The sequence below is a fragment of the Centruroides vittatus genome, unplaced genomic scaffold (genome assembly GCF_030686945.1).
Source record: "Centruroides vittatus isolate TY-2023 unplaced genomic scaffold, ASM3068694v2 contig_1168, whole genome shotgun sequence".
Classification (NCBI taxonomy): Eukaryota; Metazoa; Arthropoda; class Arachnida; order Scorpiones; family Buthidae; genus Centruroides; species Centruroides vittatus.
The window spans coordinates 77,151-97,678 of NW_027120749.1; the positions used below are offsets into that span (position 1 = coordinate 77,151).

A 20,528-nucleotide genomic window follows, 5' to 3' on the forward strand; every position below is an offset into this window, starting at 1 on the left:
AATGAATGACCAAAAAAAGAATGATTGTATTGCATAAGAAAAACAAAACTTTACTGTAAGTAAAACTTTAAGTAATCACCCTGTGATACAAAGCACTTTTGACAACATTTGTAAAATACTGGAAAGCTTTAAAAAAAATCTTTTTTTCCTATCATCTTAATAATGGATGTCACATTTGCATGGATATCTGGAATGTCTGCAAATTTCTGTTCCTTCGTGGACAACTTTCAATCTCGGAAACAAAAACAAGTCAGCTTGGGCCAAATCAGGTGAGTAAGGCAGATGACTCAGCTCATGTAATCATGTGCGTACATAAGCTATATAGGTTTCAAACAGTCAAAAACAAGTCTCAACCTGCTTAGTTCACTGTTTGGGCTGTACTCTGAAAGTAGTTTTACTTTCCAAAATCATTCACCCTAACAGTAACATTTCCATTCACTGAACTTTATTGTCACAACTTGTAATTTCCATCACTGGAATTTCATGTTGCTAGCCTGCAGGTTATGTGTTTTGAAGGTCAGTTTGAATGTGGATACTGGTTATGGGATAACCAGTTGATTTTAACTCCTACTTAGGAGCTCATCAAACAGCTTTCTAAAGTTCTTTGTCTAAAGTTACCAAGATTTTACTTTAGAAAACATGAAAAATCCTTTATGCACTGCATATATTCATCTGCCATTATGATTGTCCCTGAAATCATCAGACATACAGTATGTCTCACTTTTAGTTATCTCCTATTTATTTTCTGTGTAAATCCAGATTTTAATGGATACACTTTTACTTGATTGTCATTCATTAAAACTGATAAATTTGCAATAACTACTTCCACTCTTCATAATAATAGACAGAAAAGTATTTTGAAGATTTTGTTTAGAACTAAGCAAGAAGTCCTTTTTGATGAGCAGTTAGTCAGTTCTATTGAAGATTAACACATATTTCAATAATTGTGTTGCTGATAGGCTATAAAATTTATTTGGGTGGCCACTTTGTATTTTATTATGATATTTAGGAATTTCTCTCAATATTTAATTTTTCCATTTCAGGTATTTCATAATTACATTTAGAAAGAACTGTTAATGAAAGTGAAATAGAAAACATAGCATTTTAATTTTTGACATAATTGATATTAAAACATTAGAGCATTCAATAAAAAAATCAGTACTTCAGTATCCTATGATTGGCTAATCTGGGTCATACAAGATTGTCATTGGTTGAACTGTGAATAAGCTGCATCATATTAAGTGTGGGAAGCTGCTCACTGAGCTGTGAGAATCCTGAGACAGTGACTATCACATTATCTCTAGTCACAAGAATACTTTGTTTTAGAGATGTTCAGTACTCTACAAATGCACATACCATCAATTGAATTGGTCTTGGTTATATTCTAATAAGCAACATTCAAGTTTTCAATAATTTATTCTATTTTTTCATTGCGTTTTGCTCAAATTGTTTAGATTGCTTTTTAAAAGATAATTTAATTCAATGATTTTGCTTATAATAGAATATAATTCAGATTATTTCATCCAAAAACATATGTTATAAAAATGAAACTATTTAATTTTGTAATACATGATAAAATTTATGAGGATAATCTCTCTGAATTTGCTTATCATTACTTTGTTTATCAAGTTTAATGAAAAGTTTTATTTAGAATTTTAACTCACAGACAAAATTGTTAATAAATATGGTTTGCATAATTTTAATTTTAATTTTACTATTAATAAAAATATTTCTAGGTCATGTTAAATTAACAGATTTTGGATTATGCAAAGAGTCTATACAAGAAGGAACTATGACACACACATTCTGTGGGACAATTGAATATATGTAAGAACAAATTGTTACATACTTAATTCATTCTTACAATTCTTACATTTGAACTTTTTACAATATTCAAATCATTGTTGTTTTTTTAAATGAATTTATATATATATGAGTTGTTATTATTGTTATTATAAATATATATATATTTATCTAAAATCAATAATAACAACTTAAAAGCAGTTATATATCTTATAAGTGAACTTTTATACATACATATGTTAAGATTTGATTTTTTTCAATTAGGGCTCCAGAAATTCTTACAAGAAGTGGTCATGGAAAGGCAGTTGATTGGTGGAGTCTAGGTGCACTTATGTATGACATGCTCACAGGAGCAGTAAGTAGCATTTTTTTATTTTACAGATTTATTGAACTTATGTTTTTTTAGTTTAAAAATGGGAAATGGTTTTATATCATTAGAAAAACAAAAAGATTGAAAATTACAGATTTTATGATTAGGCATTGTTAACCACTTTTCAGTTAATAATAAGAATAAAATTTGACTTACAAGAAATGCTTTTCAATTTACTGAAAATGAATTTCAACAAAATAATGTAATTCCAATGCATTATTGGGATTGAATACCAGCTTCTGTGAGAACCTGAAGCTAGGGAAAGATCTTATATATAAATATTTATATTATATAAAAAAAGCTGATGATGGACTTAAGGTCTGAAATGCATTCTTTTTGGAAAAATAAAGTGATTTTCTAAGACCGATCTTGTGTACAGTGACGGTGTAATAAGCAGTGAAGAAGGCCAACATAGTGCACACAAGTATATAAGATGCTTTAGTCTTTTTTTGTCTAATCAGGTTAGACTCACTAAAAATTCGTATAATTTAGAAAATTCTTTTATCACAAACAGTAATGTTGAAATGACTAAAATATTTTAAAAAAGAAATAGAAGAAAATTTCAGAGAATGATATTTTCTATTTACTATTTAAGATATTTTCTGATTTAAATTATACACTACAACATTTTATTGATTTGAATGTGTACCAAGAATTTTAAATCAAATTTCAAGTTTTTTTTATTTTTTATCGAAGGAAAAATTTTTAAATAATTGACTTCATATTTTGTTAAATAATAACAAATTAGAAAAAAATATAAATGCCATGAAAATAGGCAATTTTTTTCATGGCTTCTGCTTATATATTAATATTTCTTTTAATACTGCATTATAATGTTGTTATAATAAAGGCATTGTAGATGTTAAAAAACAGAAATTTAAATTAAATGCTCATTATCAAGAAAGATTATTTGAACTGATATTGTAGTAGAGTATTATATATGTGTGTGCATGTGTATAAGAATTAAATTTAAAGCAGTACTACTATTTAGAATTTATAAAGTTTAAACATTTATGTAGCTTAAACTCAGTCTGTAATGCAGCCTAAAATAATGAAATTTATACTAATAAAACTTTCAAGTTTATAAAATTTTAAAAAGATGTTAAGTTATATGTAATTTAAGTTTATTATTTATTAATTTGAAATATTTATTTATTTAGCCTCCATTTACAGCAGAAAATAGGAAGAAAACAATAGAAAAGGCAAGTCATAAAAGCAATTTTTTAATTAATTTATTAGTTATATCATTTTATCATTTAAAAATGAATTTAAAATTATGAGTAGTCAATTCTGGAGCCAAATTGTGAAAACTTACTGAGTTTCCTAGAAGAACTAATTAGTTCAAGTCAGCACTTGTATTGTCAAACACCTTTATTTCATAAATTGCCACTCAATAGCCATAGACACATTCTGGAATCATATAGTCCCTTTTCAGTATGGAATTTGACATTGTGTGTATCAGTTTTGATGAGTATTTCTGTAATAAAACAATAATAATAATTTTTTTGTGGAAATAAGCTACTTTATTTGTACATATCTAATTTTTAAAAATTGACAAACTTTAAATTACTGAACTGATTAAAATCTTCTAGTCAGTTTCATAATTTAAAGTGCTAAGAAACAGATATTTATATTTAAATTTTTTCTTGTTAGCAACTTTCCTATCCAGAGAATTAGAATTATACAGCTTTGTTTTTGTTTCTATATTGTTTACTTGGACCTTGTTTATAAATAGGACTTATTGTACTGGTGTAGTTTCTGTTTAGCAAAGAGAGGAAGTGTTAGTCAAAAGTCAAAACGAAAAATAAATAAAACATTATGGACATAGAAGAATTAATATACAACTTTATTCATAGGGAAAGATATTTTGATACATTTCTGTTTTGGTAACCAATATGCCAGGGCAATGTCACATTTTTGCATATTGTTACAATAAATATGAAGTTGAAGTGATAAGGCTTTGTGTGGAAAATTTTACCCAGTTTTTGACTGGGACCCAAACAACATGCCAATTTGCCTACTCTAATTATAAAGATAAATTAGATTGGATTGGCAGTATTCCCTAAATAGCTTGTCATGATCCAATGACTCACAGACATGGAAAACTACTGAAATTTTAATTTATTTTGCATGTAATAATAGGAAGCTGTTAAATGATATCATGTTAACATTTATATTAGTGGCATCATTCAGAGAGTATTGATAGTTTCAGAATTTGTTGAAATGAATAGTTACAACATTTAAATTTAATCACTTTCATTCTCCAAATTTTAATTAAAAACAGATTTAAAGGTGGCTAAAAAATAGTGCTAAAAAATGCTAAAAAATTTGTGATGCATATATATAGCTTACACTTTTTGGGAAAAAAGGGGGGAAAAAGCACAAAATTGCTGTATAGAACTTATCATACAGGAACACACTTGATAAAGATAAACTTTATTTTGAACAAATTATTTTTGTATAATGGATATGCATTTCAGGCTATTTGTCTCTCTTCAGTTTTATTTTTGTACAAGTATAAATACTGAAACTATATTTACTTGTGACTTATGGAATAACAATGTTTATTTAAAATCAATTAAGTAAGAATGTAAAACTGTAAAAGGTTAAAAATAAAATTTGCAAATTTGCAGTGTGGTTATAAGAGAACATTTTTCCCCCTCTCTCTACCTCTAGTAACTTTGGTTTGAATCTAATTTATAGATAAACCTATATTTTTTAAAATATTTATTAACCTGGTTTTTCTGTGTTTATAACTGATTATGGCAATTTTTTGTGAACAGAAGTTTTGTGACACTGTTATAGTTACCAAAACTATGGCTTTGGTACCAAATCAGCTTATTGCATGTAGTTGTTGCTTTGAAAGTTTGACTTTGCATTTATAATTATATATGATTTATTTGAATTTTAACACTGAAAAATTTTAATATAGAAGAATGTGTATGATCTAACCACCATCAGATTAAAAAAAACTTTATGAATAATCACATATGTCTCACATTTTTTTTAGAGAGAGAGATATTTCCACTATAACAACTGTAAAAAAAGCTCTAAATTGGTAAAAACCCAACTACCTAAATACAATGAAACTTCAAAAAACATTAGAAAAAATTTTTCTAATCTATGATTTAACTCTTTAAGCTCTTAAAAACTCTTTCTTTTGATGTCCAAGAGTCGAAATTGTTTTTACCCCTTAGGCTACAAAGTGAACTTGTATAGCAAAACCACTCAGGCAACTATTCTATCTGCCAATTTCATTTTTAATAGATAAGGCCAATTTTGGTCAATTTCGTGTTTAAAGAGTTAACTATGCATACTACACATAGAAATAGAAATGAGCATTACCGCATCAGTATGATTGCAGCTGGAATATTGGTATTTGCTATTTGTGAATGAATATATGCTGCTATTTCTGAAGCCATTTTTTTGGTAATAGGAGGGATTTGACACAAGAATGAATCTCATTTTTATTTTTCTTGGAAACAAGTACAACCAATAGCTCTTGAAACATCATTTATTTCATGTATGGGTTAGAAGGTTCCCTTAGGTCCAGGGGGAAAAGAATGAACTTTTTCTTTTTTAAGATTGATCTAGAAATAAGTGAATGCTTGTTACATACATAGACATTCGTGGCTTTTAATATATGGATTATTAAATTTTTATTTAATATTAGAATAAATAGAAGTTATAATAAGTTAAATTTACTTTTTTGTGAAGTTACAATAAAATTTATTTATATATAGATTCTTAAATGTAAACTTAATCTGCCACCCTACTTAACTCCAGATGCAAGAGATCTTATTAGAAAGGTATGTTTGAATAATTTTATATTTGTATTGATTAGAAAGTTTACAAATAAGTTTGTTTATAAAAATTTTATAGTTGCTCAAAAGACAAGTTAATGTAAGGTTAGGTAGTAGCCCAGAAAATGGCCAAGCAATCAAATGTCATCCATTCTTCAAACATGTCAATTGGGATGATGTTCTTGCCAGGCGTGTAGAACCTCCTATCAAACCACAATTGGTAAAATTTTTGACTCTGCTATGTATTGTATTTTATGAATATTCAATAATTCAAATTTATTATTTAGTCTGGTGAAGATGATGTGTCTCAATTTGATACAAAATTTACTAAACAACCTGCAGTTGATAGTCCTGATGATTCTCATTTGAGTGAGAGTGCCAATCAAGTGTTCGTAGTAAGTTGAATGTTTCCATTTTATTATAAATTAACCAAAACTTTTATTAGTTTATTGTAATTTAAACCAGATTACTAATTATTATCATTATCATTATTATTGTGTTGGTTGATTGTTTTTTTTTCAGTTAATACTGGTACCTAATGTTTTAGATAAATACAAGAGGTATCACTATTATCATGGAAATTAAACTTCACATTATTAAACTAAGTGTGTTAGGTGGAAAAAAGGCATTTGAAACACCTGCTGGTAAACAGTAGTGAGCAGGGTAAATAAGTGTAATGTATTTTATTAAGTACATTGAAGTCAAACATTAACAATATGGGGTTATTCTGAGTAGAATTGTTCTCTTTGGATTTGTTTGCAACTTAAGACAAAAACCTCAAGAACCTAACCTGTTTGTAAGTGCCTAACCTATAGAAAGTTGTATCTCATAAATTAGAGTCTCAATAATTTGAGTTGATCTGGAATGTAACAACTTTGAACTATCAATAACTAGAAGCATATGGAATATATGTAGGTGGTTTTTTTCAGCCTTCAATGGTCCATAAAATAAAGACAAGTGTAAATAACAAAATGAATTTATTGCCAAAAGTTAGGTATAAACATTGTTACTTTTCGACATAATCACCATGAAGATTGAGGAATTTGTCATATCTGTGGACAAGCTTTGCAATCCCCTTTTCATAGAATGTTGCCGCCAGTGACTTGAGATGGGCCTTAACATTGTTTTGAAGATCGTCATTAGTCTTGAACCTCTGCCCTCCTAACCATGCTTTCAGTTCAAGAAGGAGGTGGAAGTCACTCGGCACTAAATTGAAACTATACACTGGGTGTTTAAAAAGTTCCAAGCTGGGTGAAGTCTAAAAGGTGGAAGTGTTCAGACACCTTTAATGTGTGAAAACTTCCACCTCTTCCCTGAACTGAAAACGTGGCTAGTAGGGCAGAGATTCAAGACTAATGATGATCTTCAAAACAACGTTAAAGCCCATCTCAAGTCACTAGTGGCAGCATTCTATGAAGAGGGAATTGCAAAGTTTGTCCACAGAAATGACAAATACCTCAATCTTCACAGTGATTATGTTGAAAAGTAACAATGTTTGTACCTAACTTTTGGCAATAAATTCATTTTGTTATTTACACTTGTCTTTGTTTTATGGACCATTGAAGGTTGAAAAAACTGCCCTTGTATATACAATGGAAAACAGTAATGAGTAAAGGCATTAAATAATGTCATGTTTATTTTATTGGTTAATAAGTTAAGATACAGTACATTAGATATATGCTAAGAAGTAGAACAAATTATAAAATTATGATATATTATGTTTAAATTACATTATGTCCTGTACAATACGTGGGACAAGTGATAGCCAAATCTAGAAGTATCTGACAACTGTATCATTTCACAATCCAATAAATTGAAAGCAGATTTTTCAGTGTATTGTGTCTCATCATAAACTTTATTTGAATTACCCAAATATCAGTGGCGTGCCGTCATTGGAAGCGATGGAAGCGCCAATTCCACCTTCCAATGACCTTCCCTTGTATTTTATAAAATATAAATTTTCATATTTTAACGTACTTTGCATTAATTAAAATTAATATTTTATTATAACTGCATTATGTATCTTTTACAAATTTCTATACTACATGTGAAAAAAACGATAAGATTGCTATTGTATATTCGAATAATTCGGTAGCGGAAGGAGTGTCGAAACCGGGTCAGTTTCCAATCAGCCAGATTATATAGGCATTGTCACATGCGGTTTACAGAGCACCAACCTCACCCGGTTTAGCTGGTAGAAGCGACACACGCATAAAGAGTCCTACTTTATATCCCGGAGCGGTTGTGGGCTGTTAGCCACCTGCCTGTCAACTTCCAAGCAGCCAGATTATAGGCATTGGCGCATGCGCTTTACAGAGCACCAACGTCACGGTTTAGCTGGTAGAAGCGACACACGCGTAAAGAGTCTGACTTTATATCCTGGAGCGGTTGTGGGCTGTTAGCCGCCTGCTAGATATTCGGCCACCCTCGCCCGATTATGTGAATCACGAGCAGACTAGATCAACGGCGGACAGCCCGCGGGCCAGCTACGGCTGGCGAAAAGTTTCTATCCGCCCCGCGAGATCTTTAATAGATTATTAAATTGGAAAAATAACTAATTAATAGTTATTTTTCCAATTCTTTGTAATTTTCGAAAACGATAAGAGAAATAAATGTAGTAATTAACTTTTTATTTATTTCATATTTGCAGACTAAAAAAATTACGAGTCACAAGAAAGCGTCAATTAACTACTACGGCCCGCGGAAAAAAAAACATAAAATTTATTCTGGCCCACGTTATAAAAAAGGTTGCCCACCGTAGACTAGATTTATAACTTAACCCAACCGATAGGAATTTACTGGCATGTTTTTATGATAGTTCTGTATAGTTGACAGGAGTTTTAAAAAAATCCATTAAAATATTTGATATATTTATTCTGTGTTTATTCCGCTCTCCCATCTTATATTACTTACGGATTTCAATGTTAAACCAGTGATATTACGATTTAGTATGGCCCATCTGTAAGGGGGTGCAGAAAAAACGTGTACAATTCTAGTACAGTGTTAAAAAATTAACTCCTACTTTGGCAGCATCATTTACAACCAAATTTAATGAATGAGACGTACAATGGTACAAGAAAAAGCTCTAGAATTTATTTTCCTTAAATTTACGATTTATGTATCGGTTGTCATAAAAATTTCTTTCCACTTCTTTCCCAAGACTACAGATATTCAAGTACAAAGTAACCGGTTTCAACTTATTTCTACTTGAGAAGTAGTTAAATAATTAAGCGATTAGGGAATTAGAAACATAAATAAAACCCCGATGAAAGAGCCGAAATTTTACTTAAACAGAAGCTTAACCGAACCAATCTCTTGCCGAGTACAGTGGGGTCTGATCTTTTCGTAATATTAGATGTAATAAAGACAGAAATTTCTCCAGTTCAATGAGAGTGATCGAAAAGTTGTAAATTTTGGAAATTTCCGTGAACACTCGATCCTAAAATGAATTAGTTAGAAAACGAACGACGGACAATCTGTTAAGTTTAACATATTTAGATTTTTACAGCTATGGTGAGAAACGTTTAAAATTTACATCAACCCTGTCGCGTCCTTTGATATATACTAGTGACGCTACAAAAGAGGCATTTGACATTGACCGGTATTGGCACCCTTGGGATTTGGCACGGACACACCTACCTGGACCATCTCTGATTCCATTCATTAGCCACTCGTAGGGAGCTACAGTATTTCACTAAGTGGATTGTTTTAAGATTTAAAAAGTAAAGAATATTTTATTGTTTTTATGTACGTTTCTTCACAAAGTTATATTTAATTATAAGTTTCATTAAAAGTATATTCATACAATTGAAGAATTTTTTGTACTAGGTATGTATATTCGTCACACATTTTGTTTTCCCAAGTAAGTTTTTTTTTTTTTTATAATTTTAATTTTAGCCCTTATATCGTGGCTAGTGATTCAAAAATTTATTTTAAAAAAGTTTTGGCTTGAGACCATATAATGAAAAAGAAAACATTATTAAAAGAGAAAGACCAATGCCTAAATGAAATATAAATACGTCAACAAAAAAATTTCGACATTTTGACGATAAAATTTATGACGAATGACGATTCTTTCGTAAAATTGAAGCAATTTGGAAATCAAAGAGGAATAGAATTTAACATTGGTAGACAATATAAAATAAATATTGAAAATTATAACGAGATAATTACGATTAATAGATATATCTAAATTAATAGATGTTATATGTTTTTTCTCAAAGCGAGAATTGGCATTTAGAGGGCGTAGGGAATTTATTGAATCTAATAACGGAGGTAATTATATTGAACTTTTTTATTTATTAAGTACGTTGGATAATCTATTAAAAATACATTTAAAGAAGTATAAGGTTTTTACTGGCTTATCGAACAAACGAATACGAACGGGCCCTGATGCGCAATTAATTGATTGCCCCTGAAAGTCAGCTTCTTACAGAAACACAGCTTCCCTATCATCAAATGTCACGGCACGCCACTGCCAAATATGTAATTTTTATGTATTTTGGTTAGTATGTGCACTTTGGCTTAAAGGTGGTAGTGCCTCAAACTATCAAGACTCTATTGTACAAGTATTTTTATCATCCATACAAAGTATGAGATATGGTATTATATTTTATATTTAATTTTGTCATTGCTTGCAGTGGCAGACCCAGAAGAAATCAAAGGAGGGGTAACTCAAACTTTAAAGTATTTGAATAATTATAAGTATCTTTTATTAACCTCTGCAAGATGATTGCATTGTGGATTGTCCAATAAACCATTTGCCATTGTAAATATTTTTGAAAATGGGTGTATGAAAAAGCTTGCATGAAAATTGTGCACAGAAAAAAAATCTCATTATCATATGTGTAAAAGAAAAGTGCGCGCACAGAAAAATATGCACATATAACAATTTTCACATAAAGGTAATTTATGTGTAATTTCAAATACCATAGATATTTATAATTGTACATGACCACTCATCCCACATTTATGAGAATGAATAGTTGTAATAACTATTCATATTTTAAACTATTATGAATATCTTATGATTAAAAAATTTTATTAATTATAATTAAATAATAATTTCTTTAATGTTATAAATGCATTAATTCATTGCTATACAAAAGTGGACTGTGTATAAAGAGTACTGTAATGTTTTAATGAGTGTAATTGTTTGTAAAGAATACAGGAAATAAAAGTGAACAGTTTTTTATTTACAAAACTTTATTAGGAGGAAAAACAAAAATGATATAAACAAAATATTCTCAAAAGAAACTAATTTAAATGTTGGGACCTATTAAATAACATTAAATAAATAAATATAATTAAATTAAATACTTTAAATTTATATATCAGCCTTGTTAATGTTGGTATGAAATAAAGACAGTTATTTTTTAAAATTATTGTTTGTAAGGAATACAGTAGTAGTTCCCAACTTATTTTTATTGTGGAACCCTTTTCACTTTAGTAAAAAATGTTGGAACCCTGACAATTTTTAATGATTATAGATAAAACAGCAAATAGAAACACCAAAGATAATTTATTGAAGAAGAAAACACATTAGTAATAGAAAGCAAATATTATTACTTAATTCAAACTGATAATTAATGTGATGGATAAAACTTATTTTCTTTCAATATTTTAAATAGCTTTAGTGCCTGGATTTGTACCTTTGTTGGTATCTGCCTCTTCAGTCTCCTTGTTGTTATAACTATTTGAAGTATTTGCTACATTTTTCTTCAAAACTCCTTTTCATGGCCAACATTCCATGATATTTTAATTTTGGATATACACAATACTAAAAGCACTATAAATTTATATGATTCCCACTATATTTTTATGTGAAAAAAATATCACAAAACAAATGCAGTTTTGCACTGCATTTGTTTTATGATATTGTGGTATGCCCACTTGTATGAAGTACCATTGCACTACGGATGATGGGACATTAATTAACCTCTTCACAAGCATCTGACACGAGTAGTCCATCATTAGTATCAAAGTATGTATAGTATCATTGGACATCTGACTGGCTGCTCACATTATTAGATTAAATAGGCTTGCACTGCAGACATCAATGAATAAATAATAATAGTTTATTTTGTTTCTTAAACACTGTGTAGTGTAATTAATCGGTGTCGTTTCAGAATAGTAAAAACAAGTTTAAGAAAATAGAAATGTCAGACTTCATCTAGTGAAGATGAACATGGCTCAGCATCAGGACAGCAGATACATAGACAAGATCAACTGATATGGAAATAAAGAGATGAAGGAATGCCAAGTGATTGATTAGTTACACTACATTGTGTTTAAGAAACAAATAAGATTAATGACATGATTTCAGAATAGTAAAAATAATACAGTTGATAAATATGCTAAACTATATTTAACAACTGTATATGGTAGATACTTTTTAAGGTTATAAGGTTATCTTTTTTAAATGATTTACTAGCTTTGGTTTAAATTTTCCCACTTTTATGATTCTACCTTGTCAAACATTACATTAAGATTTCAGTTCATTTTGTTGTGAATAAATTGGTCCCCACTATTTATAATGCTATAAATAACTCTAGCACATGTATACAATGTCATAAGAGGACTCGATCTAAAGCTAGAACAATTACACTTTATGTCCCAAATCTGCATTGGCACATTCATGCATCAATAGACTCATCAGATTTTATTGGCAGAACCCTAGAGTCCTGTGGAACACAATTTGGGAACCTCTGAAATACAGGAAATAAAAGTGAACAGTTTTTGTTAATTTAAATTCAGAGTAAATTATATATAGAGACTGTTTAGTATACCCAGCTTTTTAACATCATATGGCTTAAAATTCTTCAAATACTTATTATTTATTTATTTCATTATTAAAACATTAAATCTGTAACATAACATTTAATATTATTAATATATGTTAACAATACAAAATATTTTGAGTTACAAAATTGACATATTTTAATTTTCTTTCATCTGTATTTTAACAAATATATTTGATAGACTAAGTGACCACAACAAAGGACTACCTAACAGTAAGAATAAAAATGACAGTTATTTAATAATAATAAAAATTTATCTGTAATGAGAGAGGAAACCCATAGAGAGCAGTGACAAATGAACTATGCCAAGAAACAACTGACAATGAATGGTCAGTCACTATCCCACATACAAAGAGAGATGTTCAGAACTTTCAATTTATTATAGTTTCCTTTAAAAACATAATTTATTTATGTCAATAAGAATACTATATCTCTGAACTTCAAATCTAGTATGACATTAGATGTGATAAATTGTTTTATTTTTTACATTTGTGTATGATTTCATATTTGTATTTGAGTTCTAGTTTAATTTCAGTTTTAAAATATTGTATATGCTAATGATTTAATATATTATGTCAATAAATAATAGTGAATGATTTATTAATGTTTTTGATATAGGGTTTTACATATGTGGCTCCATCTGTTTTAGAAGAGTTACCTCGTCCTTTAATTCTTAGAGCAAGATCACCAAGGAAGTTTTCTCATAGCCCACGCTGGCCTTTCAGGTAATTGGTTTATTATTTCTTTAAATACAATGGAACCTTGCCTTACAAGCATAATTCATTCCTGAATCTTACTCATAACGTGAAACATTCGTTAAGTGAAACAATTTTTCCCATGTAAATTAATGTAAAATACGATAATGCATTCCATGCTGAAAAAATACTCAAATATTTTATATATAATGTTTATTCAAAGAAAATTATATAATATACATTGTTAAGGATCGTGAATCATCATTATTTTTTCTTTTAGTGCAAAATGAACCAACCTGGAATACAAATTTGATTTGCAGAAAACAAAAAAAAAATCACAGATAATATGTCTGATAAACATGCCAAATGATATGCCAAATTCTTGGGCTATGTAAAGGCTATAATTAAATATTAGAAATTAATTAATTTGATTAGAGGTAGGCAGTTATGCTGTCATCTCATATTAAATTTAATAATTATAAATAAATAATTTTTAATTTAGACATTTTTGGAATTTAATTTGGTCATTAAATTTAATACAAGATGGCAGCATAACTGCCTACCTTTAGTCAAATTAATTAATTTCTAATATTTAATTATAGCCTTTACATAGCCCAAGAATTTGTCATATCATTTGGCATGTTTATTATATAATGGGCTATTGGTGTTGATGGTTATATGTAATATGTCTGAACACAAGTTTGGAAAAATATGTGATCAGAAATGGCACTAAGATGCTAGCAGAATGAGTGCTAAACACAGATGTAGCATGCGCACAATCCAGGACTCCCCTCTCCTTGTCACTTGTTATGTGAAACATTGCTTGTTAAGCAAGTCATTTTGTTTTCACAATTTCTTTTGCTTGTTATGCAAATTACTTGTTATGAGAGGTGCTTGTAAAGCGAGGTTCCACTGTAAGTAGAAGTTCAAAACCACTATATTTTAAGTTTGAGATCATGTTAATTAAAATACTTAAATTTTATAGTCCTTCCAAATCAGTGAATCAATTTTCTTTTGAGGAAAATTCAAAAAATGGGACTTCATCACCAGTTGGATCATCACAGTTGGACATCTTGACTCCTTTTAATATATCTAGACTGAGTGAAGAACAAATGGATACCAGTAGCATTCATACCACTAGTAGCTGTCTTCCACAGGAACCAACTTCTTTTCTAGGATCTCATCCTCCTCGTTCACCTGCAATTCCAGCACGTAGTATACATGAACAGAAGGTAAAATTTAATATTTATTATTTAATCTTGTAAAAAATAAATATTAAAAAAATTGTTACTTTTTAATGCAACAGACATTATTACAAAAAAACACTTACAGTACATCTTTACATTGGAATTCTTCACCTCTATTATCTCACTTTAAAATTTATCCAATATACAAACTTTTTTTTATGTAAATTTCAAGAAGAGAGAAGACTGCCTTCAGAAGTTACATGAAATACTAGTGCGGGTTTCACGTTAGCAAACAAGACTATTTATAATCAAGTGGATATTTTACTGCTATAGTCGCGAACATCTGTAATGTTGTCAAGGTTTGTTATAATCAATGCAGAGAAGTTTTAACAAGAATCAACAGATAACACCAGATAATTTGTCAGAATCAGTTTTTAAAATATATGTATTTTATTTCAGATTTAAAAATGGAAAATTACTTAGAAGAAATAGAAGAAATCATAGAAGGAAAGTTGCAATAATTGGCAAGTCCATCCCACTGCAAGGGAGGTGAAAAGAAGAAAAATGGCTACATAAATAATATGAAGGAGTATACTGCACATAATACCAGTGGCCTTTTCTGTATCTATTATTAACACTACATGATCAATGAATTTTTTAAAATTATTATTATTATTATTAATCTACAATTATTTTTCCTTGGGATGTTTTATTTTATATTAATTTTTTTTCACTAGCTTATTTCTCCATTTAAAGTGAAAACTAAAATATTTAACTTTTTTTGTGATAGAAGATTTAGACTTTTGGAATTATTCTATATTTTCTTCCATGTTTTGTTACTTCTGAGAATAGCAAAGAAATCCATTTGTGTATTATTTCATGTATGTTGCTAATCAAATGTACAGTTGTAAAAAGATTATGGAAAAATAGCATTAATATTTACCATAATATGCGATAGCTATTATTTATATTATCATGCACTCGCATATTTATGTGATTTTATATTTTACACAGAATGAAACAGCTGTCATTTTAAAAATTGAATCAAACCAGTCACAGAAATCAAATCTTTCTTAAAACTCAGAATATATTTTGTCTCCTAATGGAGTCAATCGTTAAAAGAAGATACTGCGCAAATTGCTGCCTTGTTTGATATTTATTGGTGCTAAGTTGAATGGCAAGTAAATGCCCCTTAGTATTTTGCATTAATATAAATAATTAAAAAAAAATATCTAAATATCTTTTCCGTGTAGTTTCTATATAATAAAATGATGGTAATATAAAAAATATGCACCTAAACATCAGAAGAAATGGAAAGCCTTTATCTGAGCAGTTAAATGAAAGTAAATTAATGGTTATGTAGAAAAATTGTGTATGTGTGTGTGTATATATATATATATATAATATTTTGGAGAAATATTTTGGAGAAATATTTTAATAGTGTTATTTTTGTTTATTAAAACATTTGTATTTCTTAATGTTATGTCAGTTTTAGGCAGTAAAAATATTTACATAATGAGTAAGATAAAATTTTGTTAAATTTTGATCTAATAGAAAAATTTTCATTTTAGTGTTTGATTTTGATATTTTTCATCAGATATTTTAAAATTTAATGTGATAATATATATATATACATTGTACATTCCAAACTATTATAAGATTTATAGTAAAATTTCAAAATAGATTGTTGCCTTTCTACATTAGTATCAGATTAACTTTTATGCTGTTTATTGCTTTATATATATAAATATATTGTATTGAATTAATGTAATAATGAAGAGAATGTTATGATATAATGTTATTTAAACTGTGCAATACAATGCAATACAACTAATGCATGTGTATTTTATTAATAAGGTGCTTATACATTTTGCTGGTTGTACTGATGACAATATTTGTACAGTGCCTATTGAGATGATTTCATTATGAGATGCAAAGAAAAGTCACTTTAGATTGAATGAGAGAAAACAAAACAATCAGTAAATGAAAAATATAATCAATGTCATTCCTAGATTGATGATTCGTGTTTTGTTTGGAACTAGATTAAATATTAAAAACTTAATTTTAAAAAATGCAGCTGAGTCATTCATCAGCCAGACTTTTTATTTTATCATCCAATATGATTGAAAAAAATGCAATATAGAAATTGAGTGCCAGACTATGGTTTGAAGGCAAACTAGTCTGATAAATCAGCATGGACCAAACTAGTATTAATTAATATCTTATTCATATGTTTACAGTTTATTGTTTTTCATAAAAGGGAGATAGATAAACATAATAGTTTTTGTTTATTAATCAGCTTTTAGCCCAGAAATTTTTGTGGAGCATATATTCTCCAGCCAACATTAATAATTTGATCAAAATGTACTTCCAGAGTATATTGTATATAAAAGAAAAATTATACTAAGATGAAATAGCCTTCTCACGATTATCAGTCATTTAAATAGCTTGTTTTAAAATATTACTAATATACTGGTTTAAAAAAATATATATATATATAAAAGCAAGAGAGGATATATTTTCCACTCACTGTTATTTGTATATCAGAATAAGAAGTAATGATTAAACTTTAAATGCAGATGTTCCATAATTTTGGATCTAATAAAAATGATTTGTTAATCTCGTGGCAAAATTAGTGTAAGTTGTTATTGTTTGTTGAATCACAGAAATAGCTCAAATCGGCATTTTTCACTTTAACTAGATGTCTGTATATCAGATTCTTGGTTAAATTAAAAATTGCTAAGATAAAATCTTGACTGAAGCCAATATCCAGCTTACAATATATCAAAAGTAGCATTTTTATATATAAAGCTGAAAAAGTAATGCCAAATTGAGGACAATGAGTATTTGTGATGCAAGATTGAGATCAACATTTTAATTAACTGTACTTACTTTTTTAAAAAAAAATATTATATTTAATGTACAGCTGAAAGTAAATAAACAATATTGAATTCAACCTTGAAAATTGTATAAAGAAACCAATTATTCAATTAATCTCTATAAAATTGTACTTTTATAAATTTGCCTTGAAATAACATTTTTATAGATTTATATTTGACTGTGTTATTTACTCCTATTAAAAAAATTAAGTAATATTAATTTGAAAAGTACATACATAATACATGATTTCTTTGCTTTAATATTTGATGATCCTTTATAGATTATAAACTTGTATTAATTTATGACATTTACATAGTAACTTTCACAGCAATCATCTGTTGTGGCATCCATGCCACAACAGATATTTAAGTGCCAGTCTAAATGGTCCCATAGATGTTCAATAGATGGCAGATCAGAATTTAGTGACCACAGTAACAGTTAGAAAGTGAGTATTATGTTTATCAAACCATTTTTGGACTATATGAAAATGAGCATCATCATCGTGGAAAATGTTATCACTTCAAAGGCAGTAGCCATAAATGGTAACATCTGATCTACAAGAACGTTAAGGTAACCAACAGCATTCAGGAACTTTTATACACTACTGGCCATTAAAATTGCTACACCATGAAGGCAGCACACCACACATGTGAAATTTGGATGACAGGTAGAACATGCTGTGATATGCAAGTGGTTGGCTTTTTAATGCATTCATGCAAGGTAGGTGGTAGTAGTGACACCTACCATATGTATAAAAGAGATTTGACAGCAGGTTTCTCATACACAAATTTGAATGTTGTTATGTCTCATGTAAGAGGGAGAAATGTCTACCAGCACGTGTCTGACTTTGATTGAGGTCAAATTGTAGTCTACTGAGATTGTAGTTTATCATACCGAAGTATTGCTGCTTGCATTGATTGCGATCCCATGACTGTCAGCAGAATATGGAATCAATGGATTCAGGACAGTCATGTGAACGCCATGCAGGATCTCAGTAGTCTCCCGTCACTAACAGCCAAAAAGACAGACATCTTATCCAGATGGCCTTAAGTGATTGTACAGCCATGTCTTAGTCAAGAAATGGGGTCGTTTGCAAGACAAAAAGTGTCTGCATGAGCAGTTCGACGACGTTTGCAGCAGCATGGATTGTCAGCACGGCAACCATGGCTTCAGCTACCCTTGATGTTGCATCACAGGAAGAAGCATCTCCAATGGTGTGCTCAATGACAAACCTGAATGTGAGAATGGCATCATATCATCTTTTCAGATGAATCTTGGTTCTGATTAGATCACCATGATGGCCGCGTCCGTATTTGGCAGCATCATGGAGAACACACATTGCCAGCATGCATTCGATATCGTCATACTCGCTCATCATTTGGAGTGATAGTATGGGGTGCCATTGGATACACGTCTCGATCATTGCTTGTTTGCATTTCCAGCACTTTGAACAACAGTTATTACATTTCTGATGTGTTAAGGCCCGTGGCTCTGCCATATCTTCAAGGCCTCCATAACACTACATTTCAGCAGGACAATGCACTACTACATGTTGCCTGTATTATCCTGACCTTTCTTGATACAGAACATGTCCAACTGTTGCCCTGACCATCACGTTCTCCTGATCTCTCACCAATTGTAAATGTCTGGTCCATGGTTGCCAAGCAACTGACATGCCACCAGTCACCACAGTCAATGACCTGTGGCATAGTGTTGAAGCTGCATGGACTGCTGTACCCATTCATGCCATTCAATCCCTATTCGACTCCATGCCCAGGCGGATAAGTGCTGTTATTGTTGCCAGAGGGTATTGCTCTGGCAATTGATTTCTCAAGATCTATGGTTACCCTGCTCTGGGTATTGATTTCTCAAGATCTATACCTCCAAATTTCCTGAAAATTTAATTACTTGTTCTTCCCATTATGATGTATGTATCTAATAATATCAATCTGTTATTTGCATTTTTTTCCTGGTGTAGCAATTTTAATGGCCAGTAGGGTACAAACCAAGGCCTCTAAAGTATGCCAGCTTATGATCATGTTATGATTGATTCCTCACTAGTTTGTTGTACTGGGATCTGAGTGTCAGGATTGTCTGTCTCAGCAGCTGTGTGTATTACTAATGTCCATCAACCTTGTGCAACAGCATAAATCTTCACATGATTTATCCAAAACAACAAACCTTTTCCACTCATTGCTCCAATTGAAGTTCTTGCTGCCAAACCCTAGGCACAGGTGTTGATGTTTGGCATTTAACATGGGAGTCTTGATGACCCATCAAGATTCCCATGTTGGATTAAGTTGTGTATTTCAAAACAGCAGCATCTGTTCAATAGTTATCTCCGTCATTAGATTACCAGCATTAAATTTCAGTAGAAGAGATGCTCTACAACTACAGTTGTTGAGCATCTCTTCAGCTGAGATGAAAACTGTAGAGCATCTAGTGCTCTTAACAAGGCAGATCAGTTTGCTGGTCTCATACATCAATGTTCCTTGGCAGCCAGGCAGCTGCCTATTATTCTGGAGTACCCAGGATAAAAACCATACCAATAAAATCCCCCAGGAATTTTTTGTGGGGTAGTCTGTCTGAAAATGTATCTTGTCATCCCTTATCATCCAGCTGTCTCATAGTGGGCTGGCAAAAAAGATCCTTACTGCCCACAGAATGGAAAGAATTAGAAAAAAATAGACTCAAGACGATTGATTGATGGAAGCGCCTGTGGTATTTCCATTGTTGGAAGATCTTCACTACTGCTCCTCTGGAACAACTCCACTCAGCGGTTGTAGAGATGTTTGTTATGTTATTCTTATCTTATAATTTGGCACCTTTGATTACCTCTTTTGTAGCTCTGTCAAATCCTTGCCTTTGTCTATTTTATACAACACGCCTCAGTTATTTACTTGTAACCAGTACCTGTTAATCATGCTTCCATGAAGTGCTATTTATTTCATTTGTATAGGTGTCATAATAAGTTGAAATGACAGTGTATT

At 30.1% G+C, this 20,528-nt stretch overlaps 1 protein-coding gene across 1 annotated transcript in view; it reads left to right on the top strand.

Moving 5' to 3' along the window:
- LOC136981741 (ribosomal protein S6 kinase beta-1-like) overlaps positions 1–17,623 on the top strand; it is a 43,659-nt gene extending 26,036 nt beyond the window's left edge. The window contains exons 8-16 of the mRNA XM_067278096.1: positions 1,737–1,827; positions 2,068–2,158; positions 3,334–3,375; positions 5,917–5,982; positions 6,056–6,196; positions 6,264–6,371; positions 13,395–13,501; positions 14,457–14,703; positions 15,118–17,623. Of these exons, the coding sequence (XP_067134197.1) occupies positions 1,737–1,827; positions 2,068–2,158; positions 3,334–3,375; positions 5,917–5,982; positions 6,056–6,196; positions 6,264–6,371; positions 13,395–13,501; positions 14,457–14,703; positions 15,118–15,123 (899 nt within the window). The 3' untranslated portion in view covers positions 15,124–17,623. The remainder of the gene's footprint in view (positions 1–1,736; positions 1,828–2,067; positions 2,159–3,333; positions 3,376–5,916; positions 5,983–6,055; positions 6,197–6,263; positions 6,372–13,394; positions 13,502–14,456; positions 14,704–15,117) is intronic.
- Positions 17,624–20,528: the final 2,905 nt, after the last annotated feature.